Source organism: Polistes fuscatus, unplaced genomic scaffold, assembly GCF_010416935.1.
Source record: "Polistes fuscatus isolate 324 unplaced genomic scaffold, CU_Pfus_HIC Scaffold8, whole genome shotgun sequence".
NCBI lineage: Eukaryota > Metazoa > Arthropoda > Insecta > Hymenoptera > Vespidae > Polistes > Polistes fuscatus.
The window spans coordinates 958,267-974,367 of record NW_025113162.1 but is presented as its reverse complement, the minus strand read 5'-3'; the positions used below and the strand labels follow the sequence as shown (position 1 = coordinate 974,367).

At 40.7% G+C, this 16,101-nt stretch overlaps 1 protein-coding gene and 1 long non-coding RNA gene across 2 annotated transcripts; one reads left to right on the top strand and one right to left on the bottom strand.

The window, feature by feature from the left end:
• Positions 1-5,774: 5,774 nt before the first annotated feature.
• LOC122524790 (netrin receptor UNC5B-like) lies at positions 5,775-14,666 on the top strand. Its single transcript, XM_043647217.1, has 13 exons — positions 5,775-6,271; positions 6,894-7,114; positions 7,828-8,041; positions 10,729-11,055; positions 11,131-11,298; positions 11,658-11,822; positions 12,070-12,105; positions 12,245-12,515; positions 12,605-12,720; positions 12,811-13,556; positions 13,658-14,052; positions 14,125-14,226; positions 14,310-14,666. Exons 1-13 carry the CDS (start codon positions 6,211-6,213, stop codon positions 14,479-14,481), a joined length of 2,994 nt encoding a protein of 997 aa, XP_043503152.1. The 5' UTR covers positions 5,775-6,210; the 3' UTR covers positions 14,482-14,666.
• LOC122524791 lies at positions 6,301-6,787 on the bottom strand. The gene is made up of 2 exons (XR_006305627.1): positions 6,547-6,787; positions 6,301-6,473 (listed from the first exon to the last, which is right to left on the bottom strand). It is a non-coding gene; the product is annotated as an uncharacterized LOC122524791 (long non-coding RNA).
• Positions 14,667-16,101: the final 1,435 nt, after the last annotated feature.

Genomic DNA, 16,101 nt, shown 5'->3' with positions numbered 1-16,101 from the left:
TAACTATAAAAATAATTTTACAGAGGCGTCTTGATGCTCGCAATAAAGCGGCACTATTATCGTCGGTTAAAATATAGAAGCTCTCGCATTCGTCCGAGGGTATTAACTCGAATAAGATAGAGAAGGTTGGAGTCGTCGTTTCGTTATAGTTATATCCCGTACCGCTAGTCCAACGGTTTCATTACGCGTAATTCACTATGGGCTGTGGTTAAACCCTTCTCTCCCCCTCTCTCTCTCTCTTTATTATTTTGTTCAAGTTCTCCATAATTTCTAATCGTTATAGGGTCGACAAAATTCATCGTTTGCTAGACAACGAAAGGAATGAATGCAAAGAAAAACAAATAAAATAAAAATAAGAAGGGGAAAAGGATGAGGAGAAAGAAGTTTTGTGTTCACTCCCCCCTCTCACTCTCTCTTTCTCTCTTACACACACCGTCGAAGGAATCACTGTAATTTCCGTTTCGGAATCGTGGCCGGGTACGAGTGGGTATAAATTTTCGTTCGGTCGCGCAACGATCTTGATCTCGGAGGTCGCGAGCACGCGACGATCGTGTCCGGCGTGCATCCCAGCGTGACGCCTCGGCAACCCCGTTCACCCTTCTCCACCTCTTCGCACGCGAACCACCCACGTCGTACCTCCCTTCTTTCCATTTCTCTCCCTATTCTCGTATTTCCCTATATACGAGGGCGCCAACTTGGCTGGCCCCGACAGTTCCAGATAGATTTTAATTCCTTGCTTTTTGGTTTTAATGATGAGTTTCATTGTTTTCACTGTGTACATCTTTCTATTTCTAACACGCAAGTTATGGGAAAGTTTGAGCATGAATAACCAATAAGTATAATAAGTATTTTCGGTGTCGCGTTTCGTGGTTGAGTCTCTTAACGGTTCTTGAATTAATAATTATCACTGGCACGACATTGTCCAAAGCACAGAGAAAAATATAGGAAAAGGGGAAGAGAGGTAAAGGGGGAATTGTCTTGCACGTTCCTTCCTCATCTTCCTCTCTTTACGAGGATACCAAAGAAAGATAGGGTACGGTAAAATAGAGAAAGAGAGAGAGATAAAGACTGGGAACAGAAGAGAGTAAGGGTGAGATGCGAGAGGGTTTTCTCGAGTTTGCGAAGACAACAGCTGCGCGTCCACTGAAATATTAAGGGGTTCTATGCGAGAGGTAGGTCCTACGGACAACCCTTTGGGTGGCTTGTAATCGATGAGATAGTACGTCATCGGTATGGTTCCTCGAACCCTCTCTTACACTTACACTCGAAGTTCTAAGTCGTTACATATGCTCGAATGCATCTACTCTGTCTTTGCTAAGCATACCATGTATTTACGTAATATAGGTGGTGTATATGGAAGAATGCACGCGCGTGCTGCATCTAACGTACGTACGTATATGTAATACGTAATACTATGCACACGAGCCGCAAATTCTCCTAATGGTGTAGAAACGTGGTTGTCAAATGACTCGACAGAAAGGGAGTAGTTAGCATACTTCTTACGCTACCCTTGAAAGCGTAATTCGAGAAATTATGAAAAGTTTCTCCGTAAGAAGGTAAAGTGGAGTAAAGGAAGAGGAAAGTGGTCTATAACAGGTAGAAGCTAACTCGACGAACTTTCATTCAACGCTTAGCGAGGAGTTTTAATGCTATAGTCAAAGAAACTAATCCCCTCACGGTCGATGTACTTTTCCTCGTGTGATCAACGCGCGATACAAGCTGATTATATAACCTCGTTTAAGAAGAAGAAGAAGAAGAAGAAGAAGAAAAGGAAAACTGTAGAATGCGAAATCTATTATTTATTCATATTTTCAACAAAATCATCTTCTAGTCGAGGAAATAATACTTTCATTTCTTTTCTTCTCTACCCTACCCCCTTTTTCATTTGCAAAACAGCAAGTTAGACATCTTCGTTTCATCCCTTTCTTTTCTTTCTTCCTTTTCGTTTCTTTTTGTTTTCAAAGGGGTGGGTCAGAAGCACGAAATTAGCGATCGCAATTAGTCTGCGAGCTGAAAAGAAGCAGCCTGTGGCGAAAAGAAGAAGAGACTTGGTTGTTTCGTGGCTGGCAACGAAATGCACATTTTCTTCCTTCCTCCTCTCTCCCTTTTCCTTACCCCTTCTCCCGGAGGCTAAGCAAGGAGTAAGACAACGACCAGCAGATTGTTCTCTCCCCATTTCGCGAGACTCCTCTTCTCTTCTTTCCTTTCTTCTTTATCTTCTTCTTCTTCTTCTTCTTCTTCTTCTTCTTCTTTTTCTTCTTCCTCTTCCTCTTTACGACTAACTCTTCTTTTCTCTCTGCAAAAACGTGCGCGAGCATTCTCCTTTCCTTTTCTCCCTCCTCTCCTCTTCGTCCTCCTTCATCGTACGTGGAACTAACGCGTGGGTTCCTTTTTCCCCCAAGGGCGACATAAACCCAGAGACAAATTGCTACGTGTGTTTACGTTAAATCGCTAAAGCGCCTTCTCCTCGCACAGTTACCACATTCTCCTTTTATTTCGTTGTCCTAGACGCGAGAGTCAAGGTGTGAGTCTATCTTTGAATGCATCCAAGAAAGACTAAAATGCATACAAAACTCAAGTATCGTCATAGAACAAAATACACTAACAAAATATGAAAAGTATCATGTAATAAATCGTCCTAAAAGTTTCTTTCCTTTTTCATATTTTGGACATTTTATATGCAGAATATTTTTTTATCTTTTATTTAATAAAATACAAAATATTTTGTATATTTCAAATTACTTTAAAAACGAATACAATAAACTTGGCCGATTTAATTTTATAAAAAAAACGTGTGTTTGCTTAGGACTGCTTACAAAATTAATTATTTCCAATATTTTTAACTACAAGACGCGTAACTCGATATTATTTTCAAAGATACATTTTTTAATCGTTTTAAGAATTATAGGCGTTTACAGGGTAATTAACTTATTATAAGTACTATTAGAATGGGGGGTAAATTTGTTAGTATAAATATTAGCTTACCTATGCGCGTATTCGCTGTTATTATTCACAAGGGTACTATTCATTATCTTAAGCAAGACATCGGAACAGGAGCAAGGAGAGATTTTCTTCGTCTAGACGTACCTCTCTATGAGTAAGCGAAGGCAAGGGGATGGAAACGACGCCGTAGCAGTTTGTAAACAGACGGGAAGCATGTTTGAGTGCTTGACTCCTTAGTTCTGCCCACCAAATCGTGCTGCGGTTCCTATCCTCCAAATCAAATCGAATTTGCTTTAATGAACACCGTACTTCCGGATCTTGCGAGTTTGAAGTTACTTCAACTATTGCTATAATTATTATCACATATGCTAAACGAATCATAAATTCTCGTTAATTTGTTATTCAATTTTTATTTGATTAAATATTTGTTGCATTTCATTTCGTTGATTTTTGATTTGAATATTTATTTATATTTTTATTCTATAGTGTATACAAATAAATTGAACTGGTCAGTCTCATCCAGATTTTCCACTCGTGTCTGGAACGTTAATTTAACGACAAAACGTCGATACGACATTGTTATTTTATAAAATCCTATTATATCAGCCTACCTACACACTCCTGCCTACCTACCCGCACACCCCGTTACGATTGGTTTCATGAAACGAATTGGGAACGATCGTAAAAATGATGTAGCACGCAACGTGTCGTATTAAAACGCACGTAGTCCTGGCTACGCGTATTGCTAATTTCGATCGGGACAGTCGATAAGTTTTTAACGATTTTGCTAAAAGTGGAATTCACTTTTTCTACCGACCCCCTCGTGCAGCGAAAAAAAAAAGAAGAGAAAAAAATGAAAAAAGAAATGAATGCGATAACTGCGACGATGATAACGGATGGGAAAAGTTTCGTTGACAGGAATGGAATAATCGATCATCCGATTCGTTATTAATTTTATTTTTTTTTCTTTTCTATCTTTTTTATTTTTTGTATTTTTTTATCACGAGTTAAGAGTTACAGAATGTCATAGCGAGATCATTTTATATCGAGTTACCGCAAAGTTCGATCTAGTACTAGTACCTACCCCCAATCGGATATATATAGATATCTTTGATTTATTGTTCTAGGAAGAATCGAAAATCGTAGTAGAACGAGGATCTTTTGTAGTAGGAGACATGGAAGTTTGTTGCTCGTGTGGTTTGTTTACACGAAGAATCAAAGAGGTATCGGTTTCCTGAAGGTGTAACCAACCGATTCGGAAGCTAGTTTACCGTTACACCCTTCGTTCCTTCATCCGTAAGGCTAGAAGCCCGTCGACTCGAGAACGCCTCTAACGTCGTTGCCGCGGTTGGATCCGATTTCACGTTAGAACGAATCCTTGGTGATCGACCGTCAGAAATCCCATACGTTCCCGCGAGGATCTTCTTCTCCTTATTTTTCATTTTCTTATCATCTCTTTTTTCATTCTTGATGAACGCCTTTACTTGTTAATCTTATTTCTATCTGAGAGATGCAAACGTTGACCTACGATTAAATTAATTGGATCATTTATGAAAAATCCTCTTCGATTTTTAGACTGGTGACGCATTTTCTTGTTAAATATCAATTCTCCATAATCCGATAGGTTCTGTAGCGAGTAAAAATCTATCGAAGAAACTTTAGCACACCATCGTCATTCACGGTACGTTAAACTTGCGTTTCCGGGCGAGCAGTACATCGGATAACCGTAATGTCTTGAACATCCATAAATCATCTGAGCGATACTCTACATTGGATTCGCTAACGTCGCACGGCGATAAATCAAAGACGAAGTAGTAGAACTCGCTAAGTTCCGATCGGAAGATGTGCGTGAGGAGGAATCGAGCGAGAATATAGGAAAATAATATCGTCGTTCGCAAAAATATACCTAACACTTATCTCTTTCTTAGAAGAAAGCTAAAAGTAAGAATAAAATAAAATAAAATACAAATCGTGATAGGATGATCGGGAGACAAATCGCTGTAGAAGAAAAATTTCGAAAGAAATGTTAAAGTATAGAAAATAAGAGAAGAGACGAAAGAAAGAAAGAAAGAGGCGAGAATGCGTATTGCGAAAGAATATCTCGTGTTATCTCGCTTCTACGATCGTCCCTTTTCTATCCCTTTCCCTTATCCAGGAAGGAGAGACGGTATTCGCGGAAGAAAGCGCAGCCTCCGCTGGCGGCACGGTTACCACCACCAACCACCTCCATTCTTAAGTATTACTACTACCAAGACTACCACCACTACCACCATCATCACCACTAGCATTTATACTACCACCACCACCTAAAACCAAGAGCAGAGTAGTAATAGCACCAGCACCACTAGCAGCAGCACCAGCACCACCAGTAATGGCAGCAGTAGTAGCAGCAACACCAGCAACACCAGCAACACTACCACCCTCGACGACAAGGGGATGAAGAAGAGCGTTGGTATCGAAGTGAGACGTGTATATATGTATATATAGAGGTGCGCGCACGTCGGCAAGTTCAGTCGTCCAGCGCGTGCCGACCCGCGAGCATCGTGTCGCAACCAACCCTTCCTTTTACGAATCCCTCGTCTTTCCTTCGTTCTCGATCTCGTTCGAACGCTTATTCCTTCTACGACCCCCTATCCCCACTCTCTTCTTCTCTTTTCACACACTCTTCCTTTCTCTTTTTTTTTATTCTTTCTTTCTTTCTTTTTACTCTCACCCCGAAAGGACCAACAGCCCTTTTTTTCTTTTTAAAACCGGTCACGTGTCATTATCCTCCCTCCTTCTAGGTGCCACCCCATTCGGAGTGGAAGTGCCGGCTCGAGTGCTATTAACGATTCCACTTTGAATTAGTCATGTAAAATCATTCCTCGAGCGTACTTCGTATTCCGAAACTCTTGTTACATATTTTTTCTTTGATATTTTTAAATATATATATATATGTATATTTCTCTTCTTTTTGAAAAATGTTTTGAATTAATTTAATAAAAAATAAACGCGTGGATCGTCGTGCCATCGTCGATCCACAAAAATGGTTATCGAAGGTTACCGAGGAGAATCGTCGATAAAAATTCTCCTATTCGTGGATCGTGATAACGATAGAAGAGATCAAATCATTTGAACGTAGCCGTGGAAGCAAGTATGACGGGTGAAGGAACACGAGGAAACTCCGGAGTACGCCGGAAACACGCGTATTCGATCGAAGGAGGACTTATGTAATCTGTAGAGCGTGACGACTTTGGGGTGGAAAGTTAAGTGAAATGTGAGTCGAGGATGGAGTTGAGGATCAGCATACTACTCTTGGCGTTACTTCGTCTATCGAGCACGTTGGAAAGTAAGAAACTTTGCTTATTGAACAATCCATTTTTTGTTCTGACAACTTTTATTTAACTAATCGAAAATTCTTAACTATTTCTATCTCGATAATTTTATTCTTTAGCCTATTCTAACGAGATCGAATAAGATCTACTTCTTCGTTTCTTTTTTTCTTCCGAAATAAATTTCCGATAAGAGTTGGAGAAATCGTTTCTTCGAAGCTGAAAAGAAAAAGAAAATTCATATAAGGCGAATACCAAGAATAGGGTCCGAACACAATATCGAGATTACTACCTCTAAGCGGGCTATTTTATTCCCCCCCATTCAACAAAGAACACCAGTAACATCGAGTATTCACGACGATAAACGATCGGACGTAGACTAAAAGTTTCCCGAAGTTGAGCCAGCACGCATTTTATATCCCTCGTTAAAAGGACTCCTCCGGAATTGTGATATCTAGATAGATAAATAGATAGATTACACACAAGTTACTATTGTAGATATGAGAGAACAAAAATATGAATCATCTTATCGTTTAGATACAATTTTCTTCATAAATCTAATCGAATTATTTTGTTATACATGTTTGACGTAATCGTGAACTTCATTTCTGTTTGTTTTGGAAATGTTTTCTATCGTAGGTACGAAAGACGAAGGAGACGGGGAGGAAGAGGACGAAGAAAATTATCCAGTGGATGATTATGGTGATGATTACGACGACTATGAAACCGCTACGATATCAAGCGACACCGATTTTATTGCCGGAGGCCCGCTACCGATCTTCTTGGTCGAACCTGTTCGTTCTTTCGTCGTCAAAGGGAAACCGGCAACTCTTCATTGCCGTGCTGCTCACGCTCTTGAAGTAATATTTTCGTGAAACCTTTGCCGCAAGCTTTAGAAGAAAAGTACACTCTTCTCTCGGTCGTTTTGTTCGTCCTAAAAAAAGAAAAAAAAAAAGAAAAACCACTAAAGATTACTCTCAAGTTCCATGTAATCTCAAGAGAAAATGTCTTATTTATAATTTACCAAACCTACTCGTTAAGTCCTCTTTATTTTCATACGAGAAACGACTACTTATACACGAAAGCTCTCGTCGTCATCGTCGTCACTTTAATCGAATACTCGTGTTCTATTTTTCATAGAAAAAAAAAAAAACTTCGTATTAGTGTAATATTAATAAAACTTTGTCGAATGATCCGAAAAAGTTTTCTTTTCCTATTTTTTTTTCTCGTGAAAGAAAAAAAAACTCCGAGTATAGAAATCGCACGTTGGTCTAAATACCAGGAACGCTGTGTGCGGTACACAGCTGACCTGCGTGAATGGGAAGAGAAAAATAGAGGGAAAAAAAAATAAAGAAGTAGTAGTAAGATCTTTTTCTGAAATTCCGGAGTAATTATTCGCGCGTAAAAAAAAAGAAAAAAGAAGGAAGTAAAAGTCACGAACGAGAAAATTGTTTCGTGCCGGTGTATGCGAGGAAAGAAAATCGGCACAACAGTTTGTAACGTTTCAAAAGGAAATGATTAAGTACTTACTTATTCGCATTGCCCCTTTTTTTTCCGGGTTGCATTTTTGCAGGTGTACTTTCGTTGCAACGGCGAACGGGCTGAGCACTCGCAGCAGCAGGATTTTGTAGACCCTCGTACCGGAACGAGGGTCGTCGAGGTTGAGTTGAACGTGACAAGGAACGAGGTCGAGGAGTACTTTGGATCGAAGAAGTTCAAGTGCGAGTGCGTCGCTTGGTCGGGATCAGGTCAGATTAAAGGGCAGTCCGCCACGGTTGAGGTCGCCTGTAAGTAGAGGGAACCCCTTCTCTTCTCTTCTCTCTCTCTCTCACTCTCTCATCCTCATCCAAATCCTTATCTTCTCTTTCTCTTCTCCTTCGATCCATCTTGAATGTTCATTTTTGCGACTGGCAGAATCTCTTAGTTTCACAATTCTTACCACTACCGTGATAACTTTCGAAAAGAAGATTTAAGTGTCCACTTCTTTGTCCTCTTCGAATCTTCTTCCTTCAGTTGAATTAGGAAAAATTGTAAAGAAAGAAAAATACGAGGAAGTAATGGTATAATAAAAACGTCAAGCTGAACAATTTCATTTTTACTAAATCGTATATACAGATAAATGTAGGATACCAAGGGTGATAATTAAATGTTTTCGCGGGATATCGCAAGAGAACGGTATTGTTCGTAGAAATGAAAAGGCATTGTCAGGGATTTAACCTCTTAAAATAAAAGCTCGGCAATGCCTCGAGTGTACTTTTAAAGCACGCCTTTAATGCTTGACTATGGCTCGGCCTGTTCCTCCTGGACGCGAACGAATGCCACCGCGGGGCAGGTGATATTACTACAGCTCACTGTTTCCTCCTTCTTTCATATTCTCTCTCTCTCTCTCTTTTTTTTACCACCATTCATTTCCTTCCAAGGCTTTTTTACACGTGTGCGTGGTTTTGATCATACCTATGTTGTACCATACTAGACTATCATCATTTTCATCTTATCGTTCCTCGTTGTCCTAGACTAGACTCATCGACCACGTGAGAATTCTTTTGTTCTTCTACCACGAGCGAACTTATTTGAAAAAAAAAGAAAAAAAGAAAAAAGAACTTTTTCATCAAATTTCTTTCATAATTTTTTTCGTCTCCCCTTCTCCCCCTAGATAGACAGACGGAGAGAACAATATATTATAGAATTAAATTGTACACCACGAGGCAGCAGACTTTCGGAGTGCGAAGTATCAAATGCCGTTATAACTTTTGAAACGCTCGTTTCTATATGTACCCAAATGAAGTTACATTATATTTTCACCTTTCGCAGTTTAAATTTCGTTAGCTTTGTGAAAGGTTCTATCGAGCTTACATTTGTAATATCATTAAAGTTTTTGATATATATAAAACGATTAGCCTTAGATATTTTCTAAATATATGACTTTATTTAAACTTTATTTTTAACTTGCAGAACGAAAAGAGAAAGAGAAAGTTATCCGCGTAGTAGAAAATCGTATTGTAGCAACTAGTGTCTCGATTCCGTCGATAAAACGTAACTTCATTAACTCGATTAGCGTGCACCCGATCCTCGTGCAGGGATTTTCGAGATACCAGACACGAAATTCACTCTCTCTCTCTCTCTCTCTCTCTCTTTAGTAAGCTTCTCTCTTCGAACGAGGGTCAGTCGAAGTGACAGGGGGAAAGGGAAGGAGAGAAGGAGAGAGTGAGGAGGGGTAAAGGGAGGGCTTGTCCATGCTCTGTTGTGTTTTCATTTGATATTCGGTGACGAATAAACCGTCCCCCCAAAATCTAATCGATATTCCATCGCAAATGAAACAGAAGTGTTTGGCGTACCGATCGACTACCGGATGCGTGCTGTTTGATGCAAAAAGTGAACGTGGTTGGATCCCCCAATCATTTCTCTCTTTTTCGATATTTTTTATTATTATTTTTATTATTATTTTTATTTTTTTTTTTATTATACTCGTACATTTCGTTTCCTTTGGCAGAGATGAAGTATAAAATAGATTCAACGATGTACATCCGAATTTTCGGGGTAAAAGAAAAATTCAATTCATTTTTTCAATTTAGATGTTTTACCGGCATTCTACGAAACTCTTGAATGTATGCATCGAATTGGGATGCGGGAAATGAAATCATTGTTTACCGATAAATAGAAACCTCGCTTGTGCTTTGGAAATCGTGCAGTACGCGATAAACCGTGTACGTGAGCGAGTATATATGTAGTCATCGATGCGTTGTAATACGTTTGCGGAATAACGTGAGAAGTATTAATTAATTATCTAAAGTAATATTATTTTTCACACAAATACACTTCAATTCTATCTCTCGATATTTTATTGGTAATAATAAAAATAGCAAGATTTAAAAATAAGAAAAGTAATAATAAGCAAAAGAGAATGAAAGAAAAAGAAAAAGGAGGAAATATCGGCGTACCCTGCCTGGGTTTATGAAAAATTTTTCCAGGTTTAACCAAGCAAAAAACTAACTAGCGTTGGTAGATTCTAGATAGAGAACGGACTCGTTCGCGTTCTCGACGAGAACGAATATGAATACCCATCGTGGCAGTCCCTCCTCAGTCCTCCCTATATTCGCGAACGGCCTCAGGTACGGCAAATAATACTATAGCAGTGGTATAGCTCGCCGAACGAATGGCCACCGGTAGTACACACGCACAGCTCGTACAAATCTTTCTCTGCCTTTCCAGCTTGCATAGTAGTAGCGATGAGGAACAGTGGGGCAGAAAGAGGGGAGTTTTCAACTAGTCTATGAAAGCCCTTTTGCATTTATGCGCACGCCCTAATATCGCAGAGTGCCCCTCTCTTTCCTCGTCTCACCCTTTTCCGATTTCTCTCTCTCTCTCTCTCTCTGTTTCTCTCACTCTCGATCCTTGTCATTCAGTTGCATCGAGCTCCCGTAGCTCACAATTTCAACAAATATTAAAAGAACCCACGGGATATCTCTCAATGCAGACCTGAAGAAACATTTCCTATCACCGCCATATTCGCTGTCCGTCGAAGCCGGTCGTAATGCGGAATTACGATGTACGCCACCCTTGGGAATTCCACCGCCCAAGGTCTATTGGCTGAGAAACGGACTACCTTTCGAGACGATATCCGGTTCAGCTTCTACCTCTGACACGAGTCCCAACGAAGTGTCACCGGCCAGCTTCGTGCAGACGACTGAAGGATATCTACGCCTTGGGGAAGCTGAACTCAGACATCAGGGGAATTATTCCTGCGTAGCCGAAAATCTAGCAGCACGTAGAGTCAGTGAGCCTGCAGTACTCACGATTTACGGTAAGTGAATTTGATTAGGATATTAAAGTTCTTTTTCTTCCTTAATTTATATTCATTACTTTATTGTGCTCTCAGTGAATGGAGGATGGTCCTCCTGGTCTGGTTGGTCCGAATGCAGTACGAGATGTGGTAGAGGTGTACAAAAGAGAACGAGAACTTGCACGAATCCAACAGCCATCAACGGTGGACAAACCTGTCCCGGGCCAGCCACACAAAGAATCGAATGCAATCCCTCTTGTCCTGGTAGGTGACGAAGTGAGAAACTTTGGTACTTAATAAATTGCGCCAACCGCAATGAGATTAAACGTAGTACTTGCGCTTGGTCGAAGTGGTGTGGTTAAAATCAACGGGAATTCTATTCCATGAGTTTCTACGTGCGTTGAACAGTAAAGTGAGAAGAAAGGCCCTTTTATTCCATTTCGTTAGGTTCCCTCCGACTCTCGCTTGACAAAAATCGCACAGATGCGTTCTCTTTCCCTACCTCTTTCTCTTTCTCTCTTTCCCTTGATTTCTTTATTTCGCCTCTTTCGCGCCCACAAATCCGATGATCTCGACGCGTTCAAGCTCCTAATCGAGACTTTTCGTTTACCCGTTATTCGAAGCGGTCGATGGCAGATGGTCAAGCTGGTCCTCGTGGTCTGCATGCGGTCCCGATTGTTCGAGAGTAAAGAGGAGATCCTGCAACGACCCCCAACCGAGCAATAGTGGACGGCCCTGTCAAGGCAAGGACGTCATCGTCGAATCCTGTACAACGGACCGATGTAACGGTGAGTTCCAACTGAGTTTAACTTTTCTCTCATTCTCTCATCTCTTCTCTTCCTCATTGTTCTTTTACATTCGAGCAACCTTTCACGATTTTGCTTCGTGACAGCGATTTCTGCAGTATCCTACATAGTTCCTAGTCGTGAGAAGAAGCTAACGAGATTTCAGTGACGCGTCAATAATTTGTTCTCTCTTTGAAACGTTTAACAGCTACGTTGATAATAGTCTCTTCCTTTACTTTCTTACAAGCAGCGCTTGGACACGACGGCCCGAGAGTCTTTAAGGAAGGTAAATAATATCCTATTGTACAAACGAACAAAATATCTAACTGAATTGTGTGTTCTATTTCATTCATTTTGATTTTTAACCATAAACTAAGTATTAAACTTCTCCCGTAATGAAAGACCACGAAAAATATTTATTACAGCAACAAGAGCAGTCGATCACAGGAACATCTTTGCCTTATGGATCACGCTCAGTCTCGCGGCAATAATCTTAGCTGTAACCACGATCTTCATGGTTCGTTTGATGCGCCGTAAAGAGAGAATAGAAGCTCTTTATAGCGTAGCAAGATTGGACTTTCGTCGACCGGTTGATCTCGCTAAATCCGTTGTCTCGAAGACCGATCGAACCGCTTTGACGGTGGACAAACGTCTCGAACACGTCATCGACGAATCGAACGCATCTAGATTGCCAAGGTAAAAGCCCTTTCTTACCTTAAACTACCTATCCTTGATCTTCCTTTCCTCTATCGTTCAATGAAAAGTATAAATGATGATATCGATAGATCCTGTTCGGAACATCATTACGATGTGCCACAATTGTCGCTTCCATCGACGACAAAAGCATCACCCAGTTCATCGGTCACCAGGTCTTCTTGCAGAAATTCTCAGCGAGGAAGAGGTTTGCCCGAATCGATTCAAATAACTTTCCAATTTCTTGACGATTTATATTTCACTTTTGTTTTTCCTTTTTTTTTTTTCTATTAATTAGGTTCAACGTGCCAAGTCAATTCGGAGAGTACGAACGAGGATGAGAACGAGCAGGAAGATGACGAAAGACCTGACGAAGAAGAAAGATCGTCGATCGACGACGAGCGTTCAACCGGTTTTGTGGTCAGAGCTAACGTGGACGAACAGGGTGCGCTTTTGGTGGTTCCAGAAGTTAGTGTCTCCATGTCAATTCCCGAAGGTGCCGTACCACGTGGTCGACGTCACAGTTTGCATCTCGCCGTCTTAGGAGAAGATTCATTGAGGCCAAAATTACCACCAGGATTAACTTTGCTCTCAGCTGTAATCGCGTGTGGTCCCTCCAACGTTGATCTACTCAAACCAGTGATTTTACAGTTCGAACACTGTGCCGAACTCAGAACTGGAAATTGGGAGTTGAGTCTTTGGTCGACTGATATCGACCTTGAAACTCGTTCAACTAACTCCTCTAACGCTTCGACGAATACCAGCCTTTCACCTTCCAGTACAGTTTGGCGTAAGATTTTAACCCTCGGTGGTGAACCAACCAATTTACCTGGACAACCATTTGCTCAACTTGATCACGCCGGAGTATTTCTCGTAACGGAAACACCTTGCGCTTACGCTGTAGCTGGTGAAAATTCGATGGTTGCTCCTGGGTTAGCTGTTAAACGTCTTTGCGTTGCTGTTTTCGTTTCACGCGAACGAGATCGCGTTAGATGTCATATATTGGAGGATACTAAAGCAACTCTCAAACTTGTAGCCGAACGAGTAAGCATTATTTTTCTCGTTAAATTGTTATCGTTCCTTCGCGATCAATATTTTTGTTGGAGAAAAGACAAAATAGCAAGTGATTATCGATTTGTCGACAGGAACATCGTCTTGGCGGTACGCACATCGATCACAGTACTCTTGGATTTCGTGCGAGCGGCACTTCGCTTCGGGTCGATCTCGAGGATAGAGAAAGCGGTTTTGCCGAGCGTCAAGAAGTGCCATACCGTCGAGTATGGTCGTCCTCGAGATCGAGCATTTACCTTTCCTTTAGAATTGAAAAGATCGTTGGCGATGTCAGACTTAGTTTTGAGTTTCGAGCCTGCCAACGTGGATTCGAGGATCAGGGTTTGCTATTAAGAATCGATCTTGATCTCGCTAAAAGGGGTAATAACGTTCTCGCCAAAAAGAATAATGGAAAGATCGAATCCTCTATCATTATGCGGGGAAAAAATTCTACGCGATCTACGGAATCCGTTGTTTCTAGACCATTCAGGTATCGTTTTTTTATTCGAATCCACATCGATGTTTTACAATTTTAGGATTCGATCAATTTTTGTATTCGTAGATTTTCAAAGACTTTGAGGAAACAACTATGTCAATGTTTGGATCCTCCTAGCGCTCGTGGAAACGATTGGAGAATGTTAGCCCAAAGATTACAAGTCGATCGGTGAGACAATTACATCAATGTTTACGATTCATTCAAATATTAATTACAAACGAGTTAACAAATTTGTTAAAATTTGATTTTAGGTACGTCGACTATTTTGCAACTAAAGCGAGTCCGACCGAACATATTCTGGATTTATGGGAAGCTAGACATCGCGAAGCCACTGCCCTAGCAGATCTTTTGAACCATTTAAGACTGATGGGTCGCGTCGATGCGGCCAGTGTTCTCGAAAGTCGACTTGGGCCTTGGATTTAAATAAAAAATAAACACTAAAGACAAATTATCGAAAGTCACTGCCATTTAAAAGAAAGAAACGTCATTTAATGATTATGTTATCTTGTACATATGACGAATAAAATAATTATTATAAGATGTCGATGTAGATTCAAAGGTTGTATAGACGGTGATTGTATTTGTACATAAAGTTGGTTTGCAGCAAATATTTAAAAGAATCTACATTATTCTTGATTCCTAATTTTTATAAACTTATGTGTTAAATAAAAATCTCTCTCTTTCTCTGTCGAAGACGATGACGATTCAAGAGAGAAAGAGAGAGAGAGAGATGCAAAGCCGCAAGCCTCGATACGGAAACGTAGTGGGAGAGAGGCAGATCGGAAGTTGCAAATGACATTCATGGTCCCATGTGCCCAATTTGCACCTGAATACGGAACCGCAGGTAACTGCTGGTCCATGGTTTAGGGAAGTTCTACGGAAACTGGTCGAGCTTGCATTTAAGCTGGTATTTAGGTACCATTTGGAGATATCCTCTATCACGGTTTCGAGAGGAAGCATTCAAGGAAGGTTCCTAAGCATCGTGTTCTGAACCATGGATGCGTAGTCATGGACCGTGGATGCTCGAAACAATGGGCATTATCCGTCTCCACATAGTCGCTAAGGGCTCGAGAAGGGTCCGAGGAGAGTTCGAGGAGGTATAGGTATGCAAGTTCGAATGGCAGACCAACGTTCCTCCTATTGGTATCTACGAATTCCTTGTCCCTCTTCCTCACCCTCTCCCATTTCCATTCTGCCACTCTGAATCCTCTTCGCAGGGGAACGTGAAGTGGAAAGAGGAGGAGGACGAACTGAGGGGGAATAGTGTAACGGCATTTAATCACGGGAACCCATTGCTGGTAATTCCACCGGACAATGCCTGTTGACCCGCGTCGCAAGGGTTTTGCTCATTGGTAATGGTCACCAAGCTTGGACCCTTGAACACCTAACTACTACCACATTGTTTCTCCGTTTTCGTACCTTTTTCCAATCGTCTGGAAACGATTAATCGATAGTTGTTTCTCGACTAACGTATGACATCTCTTAAGAAGATTAATTCTTTTCAATAAAATTCATCTCTCGATGAAAGTATTCTGATCGATGACGGGTTTACGAGAGATCGATCGTCTGACGTTTGTTATTCTGAGAGCTGGTCGATGTCAGGACTAATAACAGAGTCGCTTTGTTTCTGAGTTCTGAGGTCGTGATCTTTATCCAAGAGAAGACCTCGAGCTGAGCTAGAGATAGTTTCTACGTTCATCGTTCATTCGTTTACTTCTCTACAGGATGATTCGTCTAAAACGAGACACGAATGTTCGAATTTTGAGTGACACTCATCGTTCGGATGATTAAGTAACTGACGTGGATGTCTAATAAATTCAATCCTAACGGACCTCTCTGATTCACGATCAAATCTCCAATTTAGATTATTATCGTCGTTGGTTAATTAGATTTCATTAATGCAGACTCACCAGAGTCTTTCTGTATTTCAAAGATTTTACTAACATCTTTAAACGGAAATTTCATACGACGCAATATTCATAGTCAGAAGCGAGAACTATAAACGTCAGAACGATCGTTCGAAAGTGTCACGTTAACGATGCC

What these genes read in the sequence shown, in the direction of transcription:
- LOC122524790 (XM_043647217.1), top strand. Translation starts at nt 6,211, where the DNA reads ATGGAGTTGAGGATCAGCATACTACTCTTGGCGTTACTTCGTCTATCG. An exon ending in CGCCACGGTTGAGGTCGCCT is followed by an intron (nt 8,042 to 10,728) that starts GTAAGTAGAGGG and finishes CTCTCAATGCAG; the next exon opens with ACCTGAAGAAACATTTCCTA. An exon ending in AACGCATCTAGATTGCCAAG is followed by an intron (nt 12,516 to 12,604) that starts GTAAAAGCCCTT and finishes TGATATCGATAG; the next exon opens with ATCCTGTTCGGAACATCATT.